The sequence below is a fragment of the Rhinolophus sinicus genome, linkage group LG15 (genome assembly GCF_036562045.2).
Source record: "Rhinolophus sinicus isolate RSC01 linkage group LG15, ASM3656204v1, whole genome shotgun sequence".
Taxonomy (NCBI): domain Eukaryota; kingdom Metazoa; phylum Chordata; class Mammalia; order Chiroptera; family Rhinolophidae; genus Rhinolophus; species Rhinolophus sinicus.
The window spans coordinates 26,954,167-26,975,682 of record NC_133764.1 but is presented as its reverse complement, the minus strand read 5'-3'; the positions used below and the strand labels follow the sequence as shown (position 1 = coordinate 26,975,682).

The window sequence follows — 21,516 nt, the reverse complement described above, 5'->3', positions numbered from 1 at the left end:
GCAGCTCTGGGTGACCCTGGTGGCCCCGAGTCCAGGGCTATTTCTGGTCGGTGCCTAGATGTCTGGGCTATTCCCCATCATCCGTATTGACGGGACAGCCCTGTCATGCCTGTTCTATGCAGATACGTTTGAAGAGACAGTTCTAGGGCTGTACATACATATCGCTGAATTGCTCAGGGGTCGTCCAAGTAAGGCTGTCTTCCAAAGGTATGGGCCCGTCATTTGGACCCCGCTGCACACTCAGTGCTCACCACCCCCTAGGAGGTGACCCTGTGGCTGGACAGTCCGAGCAGGGAGTGGACTGAGCTCAGAAGTGAAGAAGGCAGGATCTGCCACCAGCCTGCCTCAGGGAACCCTGTGCAGCTGATGTGCTGACTGAGATAAGGAGAGGAGAAGCAGAAGAAATCCAGAATGGCTTCTATCCTCATGGAGGCTGGCAGGCAGCCACGGAAGCCACAGGGCATCAAGGCAGCAAGCTTAGAACAACCCAAGATTCCCAGAAGCCGGGCGTCTGCCCACATTCCTGCCTCACTTAGAGACGGGAGTAACCCCCCACACACACCCTTTCCTCCAGCAGGTCAGCTGGGAACCCAGCAGAGGCCTTTCACACCCGCCCTGGGATCACCCTCACCTGTGGTTCCTTCTGGGATCTCCATGTGGGGCTGAGCGGCCACCAGCTTTCCAGGGGCTCCCTCATCCACTAAGGGCGCTGTCACATCTAGAAACCACCAAAAATCACCTTTTGGGGGGGCCAAGATGAGCTATGCCAAGCCCCTCACTTTGTTTCTTGTGCGGGAGCAGTGCAGGGTGGGGGAGGCAGAAGGGGACTCAGCCACATGCAAAGAAGCCACACCACAAAGCAGGCCCAGAGCTGCCCTTCCTGACATCCCCAGGAAGCACATTAATATTCGGCTTGAGTGGCACCAACCCATGAGATGCCCAGGCCATCTGCCAGGAAAGCTGGGGACAGCCCCCACGTAAACACTGCAGCGAAAGAGACTGCTGGGGACAATCCCAAGAGTTTTTAAAGAAGAAATGTTGAAAACAAGATGACTGTTCACAGGTGTTTGATCCTTAAGGAGGTGGAAGAGAGGAGAATGGAGCTGGGACTAAGGCAACGCAGGAACTGTGGGGTGTGGGCCAGGCACTATAGCTTTGCTGTGAGGCTCTGGGTAAGTCTTCTGTCTGCCTTGGGCCTCAGTTTCCTCATCTGCACAATGGGAGTATCATCTCCCGCTGACCTCCAAGGTTTCCTCCAGCTCTTACATCCTGTCCCCCTGAGCCCATAACGGTTAAGAAGCACAGAGCCCCTGGGTAACAATGAACAGGCCTGGTCCTGTCCAGTGTCGGATGCATGACAGGCCCAGATGGGTCCACCTTCCAAGCAGAGGCGGGACGTGAAGGTCCACTACCAGGAGCCGATGTCGGACTCTCAGAAAGATGAGCACTCCCGAACCTGCCTTCCTCCCGGAGCAATGGCCTGGCTCCCTCCCAGGCCACTCCGGGCAAGAAGAGGGAGTTGTCAGCATTGAAAGCTTTCCAAGAGCCTGAGTCAGTTTAGACAAATGGAGTCCATTTTAATTATGGCCTCTGGGGCAGGCAGAGCAGCCCGGCAGAACCCGGCCCCAGCATGGCCCCCTTCCCTCTGAGGTGGGAGCTGAAGCCCTTGGGGCCCACACCTGTACAGGGTCCAGAGTATTTGGTTGGAAGATTCTTCCAGAATAATGCTGATGGAGCGCTGAAATCCATGATTTGGAAGGCAGGCATGGAATCTGGCATTTGTGTTTCAGGACTGTCTCAGGGAAGCAGGCAGCTTACAAAACTGTCCTAACGAGATCAGCAGGATCGTATCTTGCGTCACTGGCTTGAAGGAGAGCAAAGAGCGTTTGGCCTGGTATTCGCTTCTCTAGGCTGAGAATTCAGGGGCGGGGGAAGGGCCATGCCCACTATCCCCTCCACAGACGCACCCCCACACCAAGCAACTTGATAGCCCCTTTCTGAATTCATCCCCAGGTGGACGCCTGGGGGGATGCTGGGGCCAGGTCCTCATCCTGTGACACAGCAGCCAAAGTAATGGGCAGGGCCCAGACAAGTGATGAACAGAACCTTGAGCCTCCCTGGGGAGGATGAAGCGATGGGGGGTGGGCAGCAGATACCGTGGACTGCTGACTCAAAAGCCATTTTCAATTCCCTTCTCCTTTGATTTCTCCTACTAAAGAGGTTGGAAAGCAAAAGGCTCAGTGCCCCAGCCTCCTTTACAGCCAGGGGTGGCCATGAAATCCAATTCTGACAAATGAGAGACATAAGTGGAAGTTGACCAGGTGGGGCTTGCAGGAAAACTTTTGCTTTCCTAATGAAAAAGGAACACTCTTGATTTCAGGCCCGTTTGGCCACTTTGCTACTTTTCTTCCTGCCTGGAAGTGCAGCAGCCATCTTGTAACCACAAGGCAAAAATCCATCCATTGAGGACAACAGAAGATAAAGACAGAAGAGCATTTATGATACTGGGAACCTGCTGCCCAAGTCCAGACACCTTATTACGTAAGACAAACAAACCTCTTCACGTATACGCCACAGTTGGCTGGGATTTCCAATCAAATGCAGGCCTGACATATGACTAGACGGGAAGCAAGAGAAGGTGGTTAAAACCAGGAGCAAGGAGCACTTCAGGAGATACATGAGGAGCTTTACAATAACCTAGACACCAAGTGTCTCGCGGGAACAGGTTGGAAGATGGGCTGGAACTAACACTGTGGCCAACTTCCATGGGCCCAGGCTAAGCCCAGAGCCCGAGAAATGAAGGACAGTAAACCAAGACCAGTCCCAAAGTGTGTGAGCTTGGAGACCCACACTGACCTACCCCTTTCCTCAGCCCCACGGCTGCTCTGCGACCTGATGGCCAATGAAAGAACGAGGTGGATGAGGGCTTCTGGAAGAGTTGGGGAAAGCCAGCCAATCAGCACAGAGCAGGGGCTTTGTGGCTGTGCTGGGGCCACCGCTCTCACCCTCTCCAAGTCTGCCTGCCTCACAGCACACACATGACGAAGGCACCTTCCTTGGCACTAGCGAGCGAGGCATCGGAGCAGGGCGTGGCCCCCGCCACATTCCGGAGCCCTGTCCTGCAAAGCATTGAGCTGAGCATATCTCTCAGCCAGAGGGAGAGGCAGCAGCGAATGCAGCCAGGAAGGGTGGCACACATGGGCTCACAGCACGGCTACGCCCAGGCTGGCGCATGGAAGGGGCTGTGTGAATGAAGCAGTGAGAGGAAGGAGGCCCCACCTTCGGCCGTCGGAGTGCTCTTAGCATCAGAGGTGTCAGAGCCTGGTTCCTCAGATCCGTCATCGGCGGGAGTCTGCAGGGGAGATTCTGGAACATATACAATGAGCCCCTCAGAATGGCTGCCTCTTCCCACCCTCCCTTTTGACTATTGTCTTTTGGAGACAAAAATCACTCAGCATGGACTCTGATGGATAGAATGTGGCCTCATGATAAAACCACAAAGGGGACCAATCCCACCCCCACCTCAATATGACTGTGCCCCCAGACCAGGGCCATCAGGCAGACACAGGCTGATGAGTAGCTGTTCTTGGGCACGAAGAGGCATCGCCTTTGAATCAGCTGTGGTTCCAATTGAGGCAGAGGCTCTTGTATTGACAAATGGCAGCAGATACCAGAAAGCTAAGCCACGTAAACCTGGGGCTTTGTCTTTCCTTACTGGAGAGATTCATCGGAAATCACTGCCATTGGTTAAAGGCAAGCAGATACCTGAAAAACACTCAGAGGTCCAACTCCTTCCTCTGAAAAGGAATTAACTTGGGGCAGACACAGTGCCTACTTCTCACTGGACGACTGGTGCCTGGACTTCACCCAGCATCTCTCATAGAAGGATCTCCAAGTACTGACCAATACACCTTGAGTGACACCAGAAATGGCAGCCACAGTTGAGGAAAGCTGTCCTTTCAGAATCCGAAGCCAAGGAATCTCTCTGGTGGACTCTGTAAGAGCCACTCCACCTGGGGTGGGTGGCGGCCTTGGGGTCAGTTTCAGGACAGGGGGCTGGTTCTGTGCACAAAGCAGAACCCCAAGATGAAAACAGACAAGTGGTGTTCAAGTACACTGCAAGATGGGACACCCTGCACCCTTTGCTGAAACGCAGTCCCTGGACACCCAGCCCTGGGCTCGCCCATCCCGCCAAAGAAGGGCGAATACTAAACAAACTTCCAGCGAGCACACAGCTTCTGGCCCTGGAGCTCGCAAATACCTGCAAACTGCCTCACGTAGGCTTCGGACAAATGGTTAGGAAGCACGATGCAGACTGTCTGTGGGGTCCTGTATTACTAACCAGCCTTGGCTGTCAGAGCACAGGAGCATGGGACGTGAGGGGACCTCAAGCACGCGTGCCCCCCCAAACACCCCTCCCCCAATCTGTCCCCAGCCTGCCGTCCTCATCATGTGCATTATCCTTGTTAAGTTTCTTGGAGCGGTGGGGAAGGAAGGAGAAGCCTCTTCTGAAGGTCTCATCTAGAAGGTATGACAAGTAGACCCATTAACACCTTTCCATTCATTAGGTGCCTTATTTTTATCAGTTAACCAACTGTTACCCACTTGGCAGCTCTTTCTGGCTGTATCTAGTCCTACTCCAACTTTTAGCATCCACTTAGATAACTCTTTTTCTAGTACCTTACATATGGTTTCTTGTCATTATTCAAAATAGTCTCGGTCACTTTAATGTTGGCAGTAAAGTGACACGCCTCACTCCCCCTATAAAAATAACTCGTTCTAAGTCCTTAGTTACAGCAACAAATTTGATAAGAACTATGAAAATCTTTTAGGTATCCCTTGCCGTCTTGGCAAATGTATTCTTTGGGTAAACAAACTACCTTCAAATGTTTTCCTTTCAAACCAGTGACAAAAAGCTCGCAACTGAACATTTGGATATACAGTTGACCCTTGAACACCACACTGTGAACTGCGCAGGTCCACCTGTACGTAGGTGGGTGTTTTCAGTAACCGCTGCAAATGTATTTTCTCTTCCTAATGGTTTTCTTAATAACATTTTCTTTTCTCTGACTTACTTTAGCATAAGAGTAGAATAGGTAATACATAGAACATAAAATAGGTGTTAATCGACTGTTTATGTTATTGGTAAGGCTTCTAGTTAACAGTGAGCTATTAGTAGTGAAGTTTTGGGGGAATCAAACGTTGTATGTGTATTTTTTAATACTAGGGGCCAGTGACCCTAGCCCCTGAATTGTTCAAGGGTCAAATGGATATATGCCTTATCATTTTAGCATTGAACTTCTGGTCATGTTTTATGTTCAAGCATTGAGTAGTTTCAACAAACATACTTTAGGCAACTCTGAGACACAAAATAACGTGGTAAACTGGTTATTTTTATAACTTTATAAATTGAATTTAGTTTCCCCTTCAAAATATAAGAATGGTAAAAAACACTTTTTTCCTGGACTTAAAAAAAAAAGAGCTTTTTATGTGAGAACAGTTTTAGATTTACAGAGAAATTATAAAGATAGTACAGAGAGTGTACCCCACACCCATTTTCCCCAATTATTGACATCCTTCGTTATTATGGTTCATTGGTTACAACGTAATATATTTTTTAACTTAATTTTTAAACCAGGCTACCCTAAATAGAGCATCGTTTTTCATTGGTAGAGTCCATCCGGGGCAGAATGCAGTATATTGTGATTCTAAATTGGATTCCACCCATGAGAGTTTAATAAAGAGTTTAATGATTGAAGTTCCAAGGGGACTTGGCAGAAAGAGGAACGAGCGGCATGTGGAGGGATGTGTGGCCTCAGGTCCTCAGACGCGGGAGCTTTTAGGGCCCAGCTGCCCACCGGAAACTTAGCAGCTCCCAGGTTGTGGCCTGAGAGAGAGGTCAGAATGCACATTTCTTGTTAGCACGGGCCAGCTGGGAATGTCCCTCGACTCCTGCCACCCAGAACTCCGGGCTGGGTGGGCCCCGAGAAGGCAGGGGGCGGCCTCTGAGCTCCGGGGGCAGTGTGCCCACTCTTCCTGCACCTCCTCCAACTTGGAGCCAGTCCAGCTGCCTAAATCCCAAGCTCCTCTGACTCCAACGCATTCTCTGCTTAAACAGACACAGGAAAGCCTGCCTTTGAAACAAGGCCCCCAAGGAGTCCTGGAAACTCTCCAAGGTAGGGACCATTGCTCCTGTGTTCCCACACCCAGGGGACCTCCTGGTGACCTGCCCCCTCCAGGGAACCTTACTGGATAGGTCTCTTGCCACCTTGCAGCTCCATCGATTCCACCCACTACCTCCCAGCCCAGGCTGCAAAGTGTTTGTATTATATTCTCAGCATTAAAAGAGAAAGTAGACTGTTTGCCATTTTGTCTCCTTAGCAAAGGGTCTGGAGGGCAGTGCAGTCCTTCCTCCATACGGGCCAGCTTGGTGCGCCCAGCGTGAATCAGGGGCCAGGACGCAGAGAAGAAGAAAGGGCCCTGTGGCTCCCTGAACGGTGGTCAGACAGTGAAACGAGACATACTCATTTGGAAGGGAAGAGGAGGAGGCCCAGACAATGTGGCTAAAAGACTGCATTTTAGAATATTTACAAGTTAATGCAACTTATTAATGTAGAGACAGTAGGAATCCCAGAGCTAACCAACGAGCCAAATAGGGCGCAGACAGGCCTGAGAGGGAGAGCTAAGGTATAAGGCCACGTACTTTGCATGCTGATGAATACTGCTGATTTCCAGATGAACAGGTGTGGCTAAAGACTCAAGACAGCGCCCTGTATTCATTAGACAACAAGCCCCTGCAGGCTTTGTCACACTGCATCCACTCATGTCGCAAACTCTCCTTTGGAAAGGGACATTTTCAAATAGCCTCCCATTCTGAGTATCTGGATCCATTCAAATGACGAGGTTTCACTTTATTGACAACCTAACCCAATAAAGTACTTAAAACTCCACTGAAAATCTGGATTCAAACCCTTCCTGCCAGCCCTTTCCAAAGCAAGTGGGCTGGCTGCGATTCCCAAGGCAGGCTGTGCACTGACCTTTCAGGCCGTGGTCCGCGTCCCCCTCGTGGTCTTGCAGGCCGGTGTAGCCCCCCTGAGAGGGGAGATCTTTCCTGTCCCCCAGCCCGTACGTCCCAGCATGATCTTCCATCATGTTGAACTCCTGGCGGGGCTCAGCCATCCTGGTTCAAGGCCCCTGGGGAAAGAAAATGGGAGGTTGAGGCTGGGATGCTGAGATGAGGGTAAGTGCTTGGAGGGGGACAGGGACAGCATGGTGCCACCTCCCCAGTTCATGGCAGACCCCACTTCCCTCCCCAGCAACCCAACGCCCACGTTCATCCCCAGCTCTGTACCCACCAAAGTGTTATTTACATGCACGTGCACTTTCAGTTCACTGACCTCAAATCCGCTCATATTCAAAACCACCCAGTGGGCAGGTTCAGTGGCACACTCCTCACTAAGCCCAGTGCTCTTTCTACATCATTAAAAAGTCAATGCTGCTGGCTAGGAGTTTGATGGCCTTTTTTATAAAAGGTGAGGGTAGGAGCAAACAGGAGAGGGCAGCCATCCGCAGGCACTCCCAGAAAGGAAAATGAGGCACAGAGCAGTGCGTGACTGTTGACTCATGGGTAACTGCTCAGCAGAACCAACTCTTAACGGTGTCCTGACTCCCTCAGCTCCAGGCGGCTGGGCCCCAGAGGTCAGGGCTGTGGTCTCCACTCACCTCAATGGCACCGACCAGTACCCGCACATCCGAGAGTGGGCAGAAAGGTCCCTAACAGAGCCCGGAAGGGGGCCCCAAGGCTTTGGCGCTGAAGAGCAGTGTGTCCCCCCTTCCCCCCAAAAGCCCCAGCCCATCTGCGTCAGCTCAACAGAGCCCAGTAGAAACGATCCTTTACGGGTACTTCATCCTTCCCTTTATTGAGAATATTTCTTTATTTTAAAAAGAACTCCTAACTTTGAAAGTCTGGACTTTTGAGTATGCCCCTTTGCTCTGGGTCACTCGTGCTACTTCAGATTATTCCATTATTTCCCATTCTTATCCCTGTGATTTGAGTCTCCTGTCTTTTACGTTGGTAACTTCCTTTAAAATTATCTATTTATCTCACAGTATTTATTTTCTACCTTATTTTTATCTTTGAAATGCCTCAGTTCTAGGTGCTTTCACTTCCTTCCTTCAAACTTTTATAATTTTTGGTCTTGGTTTTTATTTCTTACCCTTTAAAAATCTCAGCTGTCTACATTTTATTTTACACGTACTTGTTTCTTACATATATTTATTTACATGTTTGATTTATTGTAGACGTATTTATTTACATACTTATATTAATGTCTTCACTTTTTTGGAGATAATTTTAGACTTACAGGAGAGTTGTAAATAGAGGGTCATTTGGTTATTTTTAACCTTTTGAAATTCCTTCAAAATATATTTCCCTGTGTCATCCTCTAACTTTCTAACCTTTTAGGCTACCTTTTTTTTATTCTTTCCTCTTATATTTTTTAAATTTTTCATAATTTTTCATAATTTTAATCTAAACTTAGGCTTTAATTTTCCTTTATAACTTGTTAACCGTTACCTCCTTACGTTTCTGTTTTCATTTCAGGAACTGTTTCCCAGTGGCACACAGGCATGGTGGCAGTGGGTGAGGTGTCAAGGGCAGAGGTGATGACATGAACTGGAATGGATTTGGGGCTTTTCTTCTTCCTGCCTCCCTGCAGCTAGCTCTCTGGTTTCGGGGATCAATTAATAATGTCTACCATGGGCAAGTCCTGGAGGGCACGCACAACCGATGTCATGCATTCTCAAATGTGTTACGAGTTGTAGAATGTTTCAAAATCCACAGTCTTACCTCTGATAGATGTTGGGCAAGTCATATATGTAAATGGTGGGCTACAAGGTGGAGGCCGAACCCCCCCACATAACACTTCCCAGACTGACATTGGGACAGCCAGGCTTCTGGTCCTGTTTTCATACCAGCTGGACACTAGTATATTCACGTCCAGCTTCATTCCTCTCCCTTCTAGGTAGGACATGCTAGTGTGAGTGTCTGGGCTCTCTTCTCCATCCACGATGTAGGATAAGAAGCTGGCAAGGGCTGGGATGGTCTAGGAACTTTTAAAAAATGAAGTTAGCAGGATGTGTGCTGGGTAAGGCAGCTACAGAAGGGGGGGCTTTTCATTCTGCCCGAGGCCCTTATCCCTCAAAGAGCTCTCAGGAGAGGCATCCGAGACTGAGCTTCTCCAAACCTTTGGCATTTCCTCAAGGATGAGCACGACTGTATTTTGGGAAATCAAAGTCCCCATTCATCCTTTAAGGTTTAAGATTTGGTGGTGATATCATTTGCCCTTAGATAGGCTAATGGTCTGTTTTCCTTAGAAAGCCCCCAAACATAAGAATCCCTCTTCTGAAAGACATCAGTTCCATTCTCCAAGACCTCAACTACTGCTCCCCAGCCAACTCTAGGAAAGCAATGCCTTCTTCACTGCTTCCTGATGGAGCCTCTCTCAGGACATCCTAGGTCACTGCCCAATTGCTCATCCTTGGGACTGGTCCACAAGTCATCTCACCTGGCTGAGTCACCAGGAGCCCCATCCTGGAAGGATGGAATCAGCCCAGAAGCTTGAGGCTTCCCGAACTGGCTGGAAACATTACACCCGGCCCAGGTGAGCCGGCCAACCAACTCAGGTCACCCCGTTCAAACTGCAGCTCAAGTTTTAGTGAACGCTAAGAAGTTTAATGAGCTCCGTGGTTTTGTTCCTGAGATTTGATGGATTCCTTTCAGTGACCAAGTTTCCTCTCCTGGAACATGGTAGATGGAGGTATAAGAGTAAAAATCTGATGTGTTGGTTTCCTCTTTCATAAAATGCCCATTTATATCGTTTCTGTTCAAGTTTCGGTGCTGATTGTAATGACTTGAGTTAGTTCTTAATTTATGAATAACATTAACCCTTTATTCTATTTGTGGCAGATAGTTTCTCCAGTTGGTTGTCTTTTATTTTGGTTTCTGATGGCTTCTGAATAGACAGGTTGTAATTTTTATACTGTCAAATCTATTCTATTTTGTGATTCATTCCATTGCTTTATGGTACATAACGATCATCAAAGCTTTCTGCTATGTTTTTAGTGATCTAATTCTTTGTATTTAATTTAATTGCAGTGGGAAAGCAGCTATTGACGATTGGTACATAAATGAATGAGCATGTCTGTGCTCCAATTAAACTTTATTATGGACACTGAAATTTGAATCATGTATAATTTCTGTCATGAAATATCATTTTTCTGTTTTTGTTTTTTTTACCCATTCGAAAATGTAAAAGTCATTCTTATCTCATGGCCAGATCTGGCTTGTGGGCTATAGCTTACAGACTTCTGCTTTTGGCTTTTCCAGTATTTCTTCTCCTCTCTCAACAGTAATAAAAAATCTGTGATTTAAGTCTTAGCAAGAATCATTGTACATTTTGGTCTCCGCCTACATTCTCATTGTGGATTTTTGCATTTGATGTTGGGTTTTCTTCAGCTGCTTTTAGAGGTTTCCATAAGGTTTCAAGTCAGGAGCAAGAGAACTAAGAGTCATTCCTGAGGCTTGGACAGCAGCTCATTGCTCTGGGGACCGGGGACAGGCATCCCTGGTCTAAGCCCTTCAGCTGCCATGCTGCCTCATTCAGCCCCGCGGAGCAGATACTAGGGTGGTGGGTCTCACTGCCCTGGCTCTAATGATCGCCCTCCCTCCACCAGCGCCACCCTGCAGGGTTGAAGAAAGTGAGACGCACCGATAAGAAGCTGAATGAATTACAGGGGCCACTGGAGAAATTAAATCATCCTTAAAAACACAGGCAGCTATCCACTATGCCGAATAAATGAACTAAGTACCTCGCAAGGGCCACTATTTTGCTTTGGGGAAAAAGTGGAATGCATGGGAAGAACTCTCTAAGCAGGGAGGCTCACCAACCCGCCCCCTGCAGCCAATCCCAGGACAGCAAAGCCCTTAGACTGACAGACCTTCTGAGTCAACCAGGCCATGAGAGCTGTCTCTCCAGTGTGACCAGGCTGGGAAACCTGCCCCCGCCGCATGCTAATGTTTTGGTACCTACAGACAAGTCTGCGTCTGGAGCATCCCTTGGAGCAGAGAACAGAACCCAGGAGGAGGATGTCCTCAGAGAGCAAAACAAAGTAACTCTTCGGTCATAGGACAAACACTGAGTGAGCAAGTTCCTTCACTGTGGGACCTGCTAGGTCATTTACTGTTGCAGCCCCAGGGCCTGGTGTTCAGTGGCCCCTGTCAAAGCAGGAGCGTTTGCTCCATGTGGGCACCTCACGGGTGTGTCACCGAACCGCACAGCAATCCCACGAGGTATTTATCATCATTGTAGATATGAAGAGTCCCATTGGACAGATGGGGAATCTGGGAAGCGACCTGCCCAAGGTCACACAGCCAGCACGCAAAGCCTGTGTCCTGGGGGAACACTCCACTGCCTCTCACTGCCTGTTCTTCATCCTGGACCATCTGAAGTTCCCCAACTTTCTCTCAGGGCACAGGTCCGGGATACAGAAGGAGCACTGTCCGGGACTCAGACCCAGACGCTGTGTAACCAAGTCACTGCTCTGCATCTTCTTCCCACAAAAAGTCACTCTTTGACCCGAGTTCCCTTCCTGCTCTGACATTTCTGTCTACGTGGACTGAGTTGGCCTGTGTCCTCCAGCTCAGGAGCACTGGTCATCAGTCACAGGACCGCAGGAGGTCTCCAGCCCAGGCCTGGAGGAGAAGCAGGGGACCCAGCATCCCAGGCGAGAGGCCGCGCTCTCAGCTCTCCTCCTCCCTTTCCCCACCTGTCTCTGACCCCTGCCGTCTTCCTCCGCAAAAACCAAGGGCAGGAGGATTTCTCTGGAAGAACTGAACAAAGAACATGTAAACCAACTGACCAACGGCACAAAGCACATCCCGGCCCTAAGACTTTCATGTAAGGACAGCAGACTGAAACACACACAAATAAGCTTGGCCCTGAAGTGGCGACACAGCCCAGACTAGTAGACGTGGTCGTCACGGCACCAATCCTGTAATCTAAGCGAGACACACAGACGGGAAAATAAACACACTTTGTTTTCTTATACTTCTAAATCGGCCTCCCTCGCCTCTCCTCGCCTCTCTCTCTCTCTCTCTCTCTCTCTCTCTCTCTCTCTCTCTCATTTCCTACCTCTTGTTTTCCCAAGCAGTGACTCAGAGGCAGCGTGGTGGGAGGTAAGGAAGAAATTGTAGGAGAGGCACAAAAGTGCAGGTGAACCTGGAAGCTAAAACGGGCTTCCAGGTTCACCTCAACTTTTGTGCGTCTCCTACAATTTCAGGGACCCTGGAGAAAGTCTGCCTCTGTCATTTTGTAGCTGTGTGAATTGAGGCCTGTGAGCGGAAGGGACGTGTGGATGGTTCATGGAGCCTGTCCTACAGGATCACATCTCCCAGTCCCAATGCCACCCTGACAATGGACAGAGTGGGGGTGGAGCAGAGCAAGGGAGAAAAGTGTCCCCAGGATTGAGAGGGAGAGAGGAAGACAGTGCAGGTGATGAGAGGATACGGGAAAGGGAAGGAGTTACCTCTCCTCTGGCCCCTGAGACCCGGAAGCAGTTCTGATGCCTCTGTCTGCTCCCCACCCTGGACTTTGCTGCTGCACAACTCTCCAAGGGGTCCGGAGGTTTCATCTGACCTGGGGCGGCCTCTACCGGAAGGAGGTGAAGGCCAAACAGCCTTCCTATTCCTTCTAATTTTCTTACCCACAGCAATGCATTTTGATGATGAGTAATTCAGGTTCTAGAAAGCTCCTTGGATAATCCACGCAGATACTGGACACCCTTTTGGCAATTCTGGAATATTAATAGCATTTGTTAATTTGAGCCCTGACCATATAAGCCAGTCACAGGGCCTTCAGAGAGAGAGTATCTCTGTCATATAACACAATCTGGTGAGAGGAATTATTGTTCCCCGTTTCTGGATGAGGAAACAGGCTCAGAGAGGTTCAGTAACCTGTTGAGGGTCACACAGCTAATAAACAGCAGCGCAAGGGTTTGAACTCTGATCTTTTGATGCTAAAACCCATCTCTACTCTACTGTGTCACACCAGTGCCTGTTAAACAGTCGTTCTCCTCTTCAAGGACGCAGAGAAATGACCCTGTCTTGGCTAGAGTTAGAGGCGAGGAGGTAAGGGAAAGCCTGCTTCAGGGGCAGGTCCCGAGGCCTGGCTCACCACGCTCCAAACCCGACGCACTATCCACGCTGCACACGCTCCCAACCAGCTTCATGCGTTTGAAACAAACCGATCCGAAAACCCACGCGGGACCGCGCTGGGTGCGGCGTTGGGAGGAGGGGGTTCGTTTCAGGGCCGACCAGCAGCCCTCGCTAGGGGGCAGCAGACGCTTGGCCCCGTTGCCTGCTCACCGTAGCCCAGCGGGCAGCCAGCTTCTCTCTGGGGGAATGACCGCAGCCTCGCGGCCGCCCGCAGTGACTCAGCGGAATCACCGCCACCATGGCGGGTGGCTCCATCCCGATACAGGGGGGTCGCCCATAGACCTCCTCAGGTTAAAAACCCAAACTGGAATCAGAGAGAAGTGATATTTCACAACTCTGTGAATCTAAAGGGTGAATTTGATGGCCTGTGACCTACCTCAACAATGCTGTTATTTAAAACAAAAACAAAAACCCTACCTGGATCTCTCCCAGATAGCTGAAGATCAAGGAGGGATAAATCTAGAATCCAAAAATAACTTCAAAATGAACTTTGTTCTCCACGGTGATTTTTGGCTCCTGCATCCCGTCCTTTCTTTGCTCTCGTCCCTTTTTTGCACCATAACGAATTTTCCAGTGCATGAGTGTGGGAAACATAATTCCTAATAGTTATAGGAACCCGTTTCAAGCCTTTCCAGGTACGGACTCATTTAATTCACACCAATGCCTCTGTTATTATGCCTACTTCTACAGACGGGGAAACTGAAGCACAGAAAGGTTGAGTAAGTTGCCCAAGGAGGCACAGGAGGCCTGTAATGGAGTCAGGGTTCAAGGCCCAGGCAGCCTGGCACCAGAATCTGACCTTGTCAGCTGACTGAGAACGGTGATTAAATCAAGCAATGACTGAGGTGATCAGTTTAGGGATATCATTTGTTTCCTTTGAAAACCTTCGCTTTGTATTTATACTCTATTCGTTAACGCTTATGGTGCAAGTGTCTTACTGTACGATATAAAGATTAGGGGAAGGGCAGGCATACTAGTCTCCTAGGCTGGGGCCAAGGTCATTAGGAAATCCCTGTGCTCAGGAAGCAGGACCTCAACTGTACAAAGGGAGAGAAAGGGCCTGGAGGGCTGAGATCAACACCCTCTTGAGCCTGGATCTTGGCAACTCTGATGCTTCTTCACTCCTCACTGACAGCTGGTCCCAACCGGTGAGTGTTCAAGGAGATGCATTTCCTTTTGTGTCACAGGTCTCTCCCGCCCCCACAGGTGACACCCAGCGTGGAGGCAGGCATAGGGAAGTCTTCAGGAAGACTTGCCAGAGGGAAGACCTCAGAGGAGCAAGCCTCAGAGGAGCTCTCACGTGTGAGCTCGTGGTCACATCACATCACATGGACCACAGAATGTTCTAGAACCAAATCTGAATAATAACACCCCGATTTCAAGCAGAACTGCCAAATTAAGTGGGGAGAAGATAAAGGAGCCCACAGACAGAAAAGACTTATGTTGGTGAGCAGAAAATGGAATAATCCTGGGCCTCATTCCAAAGAAAACAGTCAACAATTGTAAGACAGCATGAATGAAGGCTGCTTTTGGGGGAGGTGGCGCTGCTGTGCACACGGTGTGTCATGGCTGATGTCAGCTGGCTAACGTCCATTAGCATAAGAAAATTCACAGATTATGTGTGAAAGGACAACTCTGGTTTTACAGCTTAAGGTTTCTGGTTTTTTTGTTTGTTTGTTTGTTTTTTTACTGAAGGGTTCTCTCCTCCTTTGTAACTGCGGGTATAACCGAATAGCGTGTAACATGTTAGGGTGACAGATCATGTTTTATTTTTTGGGGGGACCTTTGTTTTCAAAACTACAATAATTTTTCCCTCTACCCCTCTTTTTGCTACGCTTTTGATCAGATCCCTCCAGGAGGACAGCTCTGTCATGTGACACCTGACAGGTGGTGGAGGCAGGCTGCTGAGCCTCTGTCCCATTCAGGGACCACCAATGTCCCTGGTCGCTACATTAATTCGACCTGCAGTAAATGCCGGGAACTCAGAAGCACCAAATGGATAAGGCGGGATCTCTCATGATGTCAAAGCCAAGAAAACCAGAGCAAAAAGTTGCTTTACTTGGGCAAACCTCTCTTAATCCTTGGGTGGGGGAGGGGGGTAGAGAGAATTTTTTGCTTTATAAAAGTGATTCATAGTGATTATTTAAAAGTTAAATACAAAAAAAAATGTGAAAGAGGAAAGCAAAATAACCACCGCTAACATTTTAGGGAACTTCCTTACAGGTACCTGCATACAATTTTCCCTGAAGGAGACCATATTACACCAGTTGTTCTGTAGCCCACTTTATTCATTTCATAATATGCTTGGATTAATCAGCTTTATCTTAATTTCTGGCTGATCTACAGTGGATATAACTGGTTGTGTCTCTGCCCTCCAGCTCAAACAGGCAACAAATGATCCACAAAACCAACACAAGATTATACTTGAAATGTGCTGGGGGTGGGGCTTTTAAAGTCCCACCCCCATTTTTTAGCCTTCCATGACCTCCCCTTAGTAAGAATAAATATTTCCATAGCCAGGCATGGTTTACATATTGTAGCTCATTTAATCCTCATAACAATCTATGCCAAGTGGGGAATGTTATTATCTTACGATGCCCATTTCACACACTGGCGCTGCTGCCCAGGCTGAGAGGACGCACGGGCTTTTGAATCTGCAGTTTGATCCTGGGTAGGTCTTTGAAGACCTCCATCACCAAATCCCGAAGCCCCACTCTGAGGGCCTAGTGCAGGTGGAGCCACCCCAACTACACCTTTGCGAGGTGCATGGGTCTTCTGAGTGCCATTTTGCAGCTGGGGAAACTGAGTCACAGAGCGGCCGAGGGACCTCACGTGGACCTATAGATAGTGGCAGAGTTGTGGACAGAGTCTGGCATATGGTGATTTGCTGGACAGCTTAGCTTAGGAACGGGGCGTCTGCTGGGAGTAAGTGCCAGAACCAGCTACGGGCCGGGCATCCTGGATGGAATGAAGGAACTATACTGCATGGAATGAAAGAACTATCCTGACAAAAAGAATTTCAGCACAACTTTGGAGCCAGATCCAACCCATTAAAACTGACACATCAGAAGTTCGGATCAAGAAGAGACAGGAAATCAAAGCAAGGGCCACACATTTAGGGTCTGGGCCCCAAGAACACAGTTCAGAAAAAGCTCAGGCAGCCTCTGTCGTTACACCATTCATTATCCAGCAGAAGGGCCTGGACAATGTTTGTGCTCAGAAACAGAAATCACAGTCGAGGAAAGATGAGAGAATGAGCAGATGAAAGAGGAAAAGCTGGTGAGAAAGCAGTACAAAGAACTTAGAAACATAACAGGAAAAGAAATTCTACTTGGAAAATGCAGCGTTTCAGTTTGCCCATCCCTAGCTGGATACCGTGCCTGTCCAGACAGCTGACGATGAATGGGCCTCCTCGCAGGCGCTTGCCTCAGCAGCACCAGGGTGCTGGGCGGCCTGTCAGGGGCACCCTCAGGGCCCTTGCCAAAGAGCATTATGGGTTCTTGGAAGCCTCTGCTCCTCCATTAGCTGTCAATGGACTGATGAATAGCACTTAGGCTGCCCCCTTCTCAAAGCGCTTTGAGAGCCCTGCACGGCCTCTCCCTCACAGCAGGGGCTGGGGAGGCATCCTCCATCCTGCCGTCTCCACCGGCTCTGCTTTCCCTCAGACCTGGGGCTCTCCCACGGAGCAGGGTCTTGGGATCTTGGGACGCCATTATTTGTGTCTATCCTTACAGGTGCACCGAGAGGCCGCTCACCCCCAACTCCTATGAAATGCGCCAAGTCCAGCCTTGTTAGTTGAATGAATGGCTGGACTCCCTGAGCCCTTGGCTGCTGAGGTGCAGGCACTGGCTCCGAATCTTTCTGAGGAACACTTGTTCCTGGTCCAGATGTCTCCATGCATTTGGGTGGAAAGGACGCCTGGTGGGGAGTCAAAAGCCCTGGGTTAAAGACTTAGTGGGGACCACTCACTAGCTGGTCGATCTCGGCCAGTCCCTTGCCTCTCTGAACTATGGCTTCTTCTTTGGTAACATGGGCATGATGACACCTGTGTCACAGGGTGGCTATGGGGGACACTGAAAACAATGCCCATGAGATAGCACTTTACTGAGTTGCCGTGTCCTAGACGGATGTAGGGGCTGTTGTCATGACGTGTGAGTTACGAGCAAGGAGAAGACGTCTGAAGATACAAAGAGGAAGCTTAACCCAAAGGGATAAAATTAGGGGCCAACACCAGGGCCTCTGCCCAAAGGAGGGGGCGTAACAGTGGGCAGACGAGAGAGGCAGCTTTGGGTCAGCCCCTGGAGATGAGAAGGGAGGGGTCCTTCTGGGAAGATCTGGGAAGTAGTGGAGCGAAGGTAATTGCCAAAAGAAGAACCGGGGAGTCTTTGCTCCCCAACCCTCCAGCGCTGGCACCAACCAGACAAAACGACGAGCAAGAATAGAGAGGACGTGGAAGGGGGTTTGGGGAGGGACAGAGCAGGCGGCACAAAGCCTCAGCTCGCTGGGAAGAAGCCCAAGAGCCAGGAGAGAGGCAGGGGTTTGAGAGGCCACAAGGAATGGCCAGAAATGGGCTCTTTCAGCCGTGTCATTTCGTTAGATGGGAACAAGAGGGAGAAAAGGAGGGAAGAGGAGAATTAGGAGGGAAAGGAGGTAGTTTCTAAGCCGTTTTCCCTTCTGTTTTTGAGTCTGAGGACATACACTCTGGGAGACATGGGGGAGAGGAGGGCAGCGGGGGTCAGCGGCTGACCAGCGGTGTCCCTCAGTAATGAACGACCTGAACGCAGCATGGGCTGGGAAGGGCGGAAAATAGACAGTGTCCTTTAAATACATGGAAGAAATGCCACACCAGATCAAGCACGTGGTCCCTGAATCTGTCTTTGACAGAGGTGCCTGGACACTTCTGCATGGTGGCACCAGGGCCAGAGGTAATGACAGTGCAGCTTGGGGGCGGCGAGCACACGTTCGGGCCAGGTTGCCCGGGTTCCACTACTACTCGCTGGGTGACCTGGGCGAGTCACTCAACGTCGCAGAGCCTCCACTGCCTCCTCCTTGAATGTGGGGATTCAATGAGTTAATAGCTGCCAGCTGTGCTTATTATCATGACCACCTTACCACCCACGAATTCAGTCAGACCTTCTGTATCCTGTTTGTATTTTCAGACTAAACAGCTTCTCAGGGCACAGAGACCCACCCCACTTTGGATCCAGTGACACGTGGTGCCCCGTTGGCTCGCCCGATGCAGCCTCTGGCCAGGCAGGGCAGATGGTGTACCCAGTGAGATCATTGCCGGGTCCCGTGACGCCTGGCGACAGGGCCAAAACCGTGTCCTGCAGCACCCTTCATGAAGTTGCCCCCTTTGTCAGAAGGATGGAGAAACACACTGGAATAGAGAAAGGTCCACCCCGTATCGCCAAGTGAAAAAGCAGTTTTAGAAATGTGCATGTACCGAATTTTTATAAAAAGAAAATGACATCTATATGTACACGTGCAGACCAGAAATCCTAAAGGATACGTGCTGAAGAGAGGTTTCCTTTGGAAGGGAAGTTGGTGTCTACTTTTTTGTTTTATTCAACTGTTCGATAAACATGTATTATGTTTACAATGTGACAAAAAGCGATAAATACATTCCCACTTTGGCAAAACAAAACACCCTTGTAACAAAGTCAAGGATTTGTCCCACAGCGTGCTACTCTTTTTATTCACGTATCACCAATCGCCTGCTGCCACTGGCATAGTTGAAGGGATAAGGGGGACACGACACTTACCACTGATTCTAGGCATCAGGGCCATTCTGTGTTCAATCACAGAGTCAGAAGCCACTTAGGGTGATAATGTGTGGTGTTCCTGGGACCATAGAAACACCTGGGACCTAAGAGGTACCTAACAGGGGTGATACCTGTGGAGCTAGCGGGAGCCCCTGGATGGAACAGGGTAACACGCCAGAGGAAAAATGATTAAGACAAAGGGACCAGGTTTGCTAACAGCTGGCGTGCAGCCTTCCAGGTACACATTTAATGCTGAGAACCACAGAAATCTGGACACAGCGCTCTGATGTCACAAACCCTTCTGCCATCACAAGTGTGATTCTCTGAGATCTAGTGAGGGGAAGGGGTGACGTGTCTAAACACTACAGGGGGCTGCAACTCTTCATGTATTTATATCCACCTTTTTCCAAAAGGGATTTAGAGAAGCAGAGATGCGAAGAGCCCCACAGGGCTGAGGTTAGCCTTACAAACCCCAGAAAACTTAACTTCCAAAATGAAACGTGTCCAGTAAGGGTCCACAGCCATGTCAGAATAGAAAAGTAAAGGCTCTTTAGATTAAGCGGCAAGCAGACAATTCTGCTGCATCTATTGGGATTAGCAAAATAGTTTCAATATTTATCAGTAAGACTTCTCATTTAAATTAGAATAAGGAGATGCAAATATCACCCAGCATGGGGACGCGCCCGGGTCACGCCTCTCTTATCTGGATAAAATAAATCATGCTTGATATAGTGGAATATCCAGCTAGAGCTGGGGAAAATGTAAAACTGCATGCAGTGAGGAAACTACCTTGAAAAAAGAATTTCAGCACAACTTTGGAACCAGATCTAACCCAGGTGTACAACTCTCTGGATCCACTAAAACTGACACATCAGAAGTTCGGATCAAGAAGAGAAAGGAAATCAAAGCGATGGCCACACATTTAGGGTCTGGGCCCCAAGAACATAGTTCAGAAAAAGCTCAGGCAGCCTCTGTCGTTACACCATTCATTATCCAGCAGAAGGGCCTGGAGAATGTTTATGCACAGAAACAGAAATCACAGTGGAGGAAAGAAGAGAGAATGAGCAGATGAAAGAGGAAAAGCTGGTGAGAAAGAAGTACAAAGAACTTAGAAACGTAACAGGAAAAGAAATTCTGCTTGGAAAAATGACGAGACACTACAGCCTGGGGGCGGGAGCCGGGGGAGTTCCTGAACGCCTGTCAGTCATTCAATGGAGAGCAGAACAGGAGAAGAGAGACTCCTTGGGTCTCCCTGCCACGTCTGAGTGGCTGCTGGGTCTCCCCAGTGTCTCAGGAATTACCATCGAGATGGAAATCGTAAAGGAATACTACAAACCACTGAATTTTAACTTTCAGTGGTGAATTCTCTGGAATGTGAATTATCATCTCAATAAAGATGTTTTTAAACATTACAAAAGAGACTCAAAATTACCGGGGTTGTTTTGTTTTGTTTGCTAAATCTAAAACTACAGGTGCCCTTCAATCTTCCCAAGGCGTGGAGTCAGGGTCTCCCAAAGCTCAGGGTGTGCAGAGGCTGAGAGAGGCAGGGCTCCAGGGAGGCTCACAGACACAGACACACAGACACACAGACACACACACACACACACACACACATGCACACGCACACGCACACGTCAGGTGTCTCAGAGAAACTGGAACACCATGACTCCCTCACTTCCAAAGAATTCACCATCACTGATCCCACCTCTGTGGGATAAGGCTGGAAACTCCTGCATCCCAGTCATGGGTAGGAATCATCTTACCTCCCGTCCTCCCTCATGGGCATTTGATCCAGTCTTTTTGTAGCTGTCACTTCCTACTCTGATTGCACCCCATTAGACTGTAAGCTCCTTGAAGGTGGAGACCCCTGAACTTATTTTAGCCACTGTAAACAACTCAGTACTTAGTGCAATGCTTGGTGTGGGGATAGGTGTTCAATCACCTTCATGAATAAATGAATTCAAGAACTATTGTTACCGAAAGCCACTACTTACACTTCGTCAGATGCCATGTGCTACCCTCTTTCTCACTTTCAGAGGCGCTGGTTTCACCGCCAGGAAAGCCCTCTCCTCCACTTTCCCTCTGCAGTGTCTGGCTAACTCCTACTCAGGATTCAGGTTTCATCAAAGCAGTTCCTGCTTCTAGAAGCCCTTCCCAAACTCCCTCACGTGTGTCCCTAGTGAACACATTTTGCAGGGTGCTGTAATTCTCCAGTTACTGGTCTCTGGTACTGAAATGTTAGTGCCCTGAGGATGGGAGGCCCATAGCCACGTCCTTCACCGTCATCGTGTCTTCAGCACCTGGCCCCACTCCTGGCACAAGGAAGGCCCCCAATCAATACTGCTGAACCAGGGAGAGTGGAGGGCAGGGAGAGGGCTTTTCGTGGGATGGGAGAGGAGATGTGAAAACATTCATTGCTAACGCTTCCCAAGCTCAGAGCTCACAGTCTGTTTCAAATCTGACAGCTGGCCTGTTCTC

General features: G+C 49.2%; 1 protein-coding gene across 20 annotated transcripts in view; it reads right to left on the bottom strand.

The window, feature by feature from the left end:
* The window catches only part of MAPT (microtubule associated protein tau), a 91,879-nt gene that overhangs the window by 35,863 nt on the left and 34,500 nt on the right, over positions 1 to 21,516 (bottom strand). For 8 of the 20 annotated variants that reach the window (XM_019732961.2, XM_074320372.1, XM_074320380.1 and 5 more), the window contains exons 2-3: positions 7,038 to 7,194; positions 3,280 to 3,366 (exon numbers count right to left, since the gene is read on the bottom strand). In XM_019732961.2, the coding sequence (XP_019588520.2) occupies positions 3,280 to 3,366; positions 7,038 to 7,179 (229 nt within the window). In that variant the 5' untranslated portion in view covers positions 7,180 to 7,194. Of the gene's footprint in view, positions 1 to 631; positions 719 to 3,279; positions 3,367 to 7,037; positions 7,195 to 21,516 lie in introns of all 20 variants that reach the window. The other 12 variants (XM_074320370.1, XM_074320375.1, XM_019732947.2 and 9 more) reach the window with 2 other exon arrangements.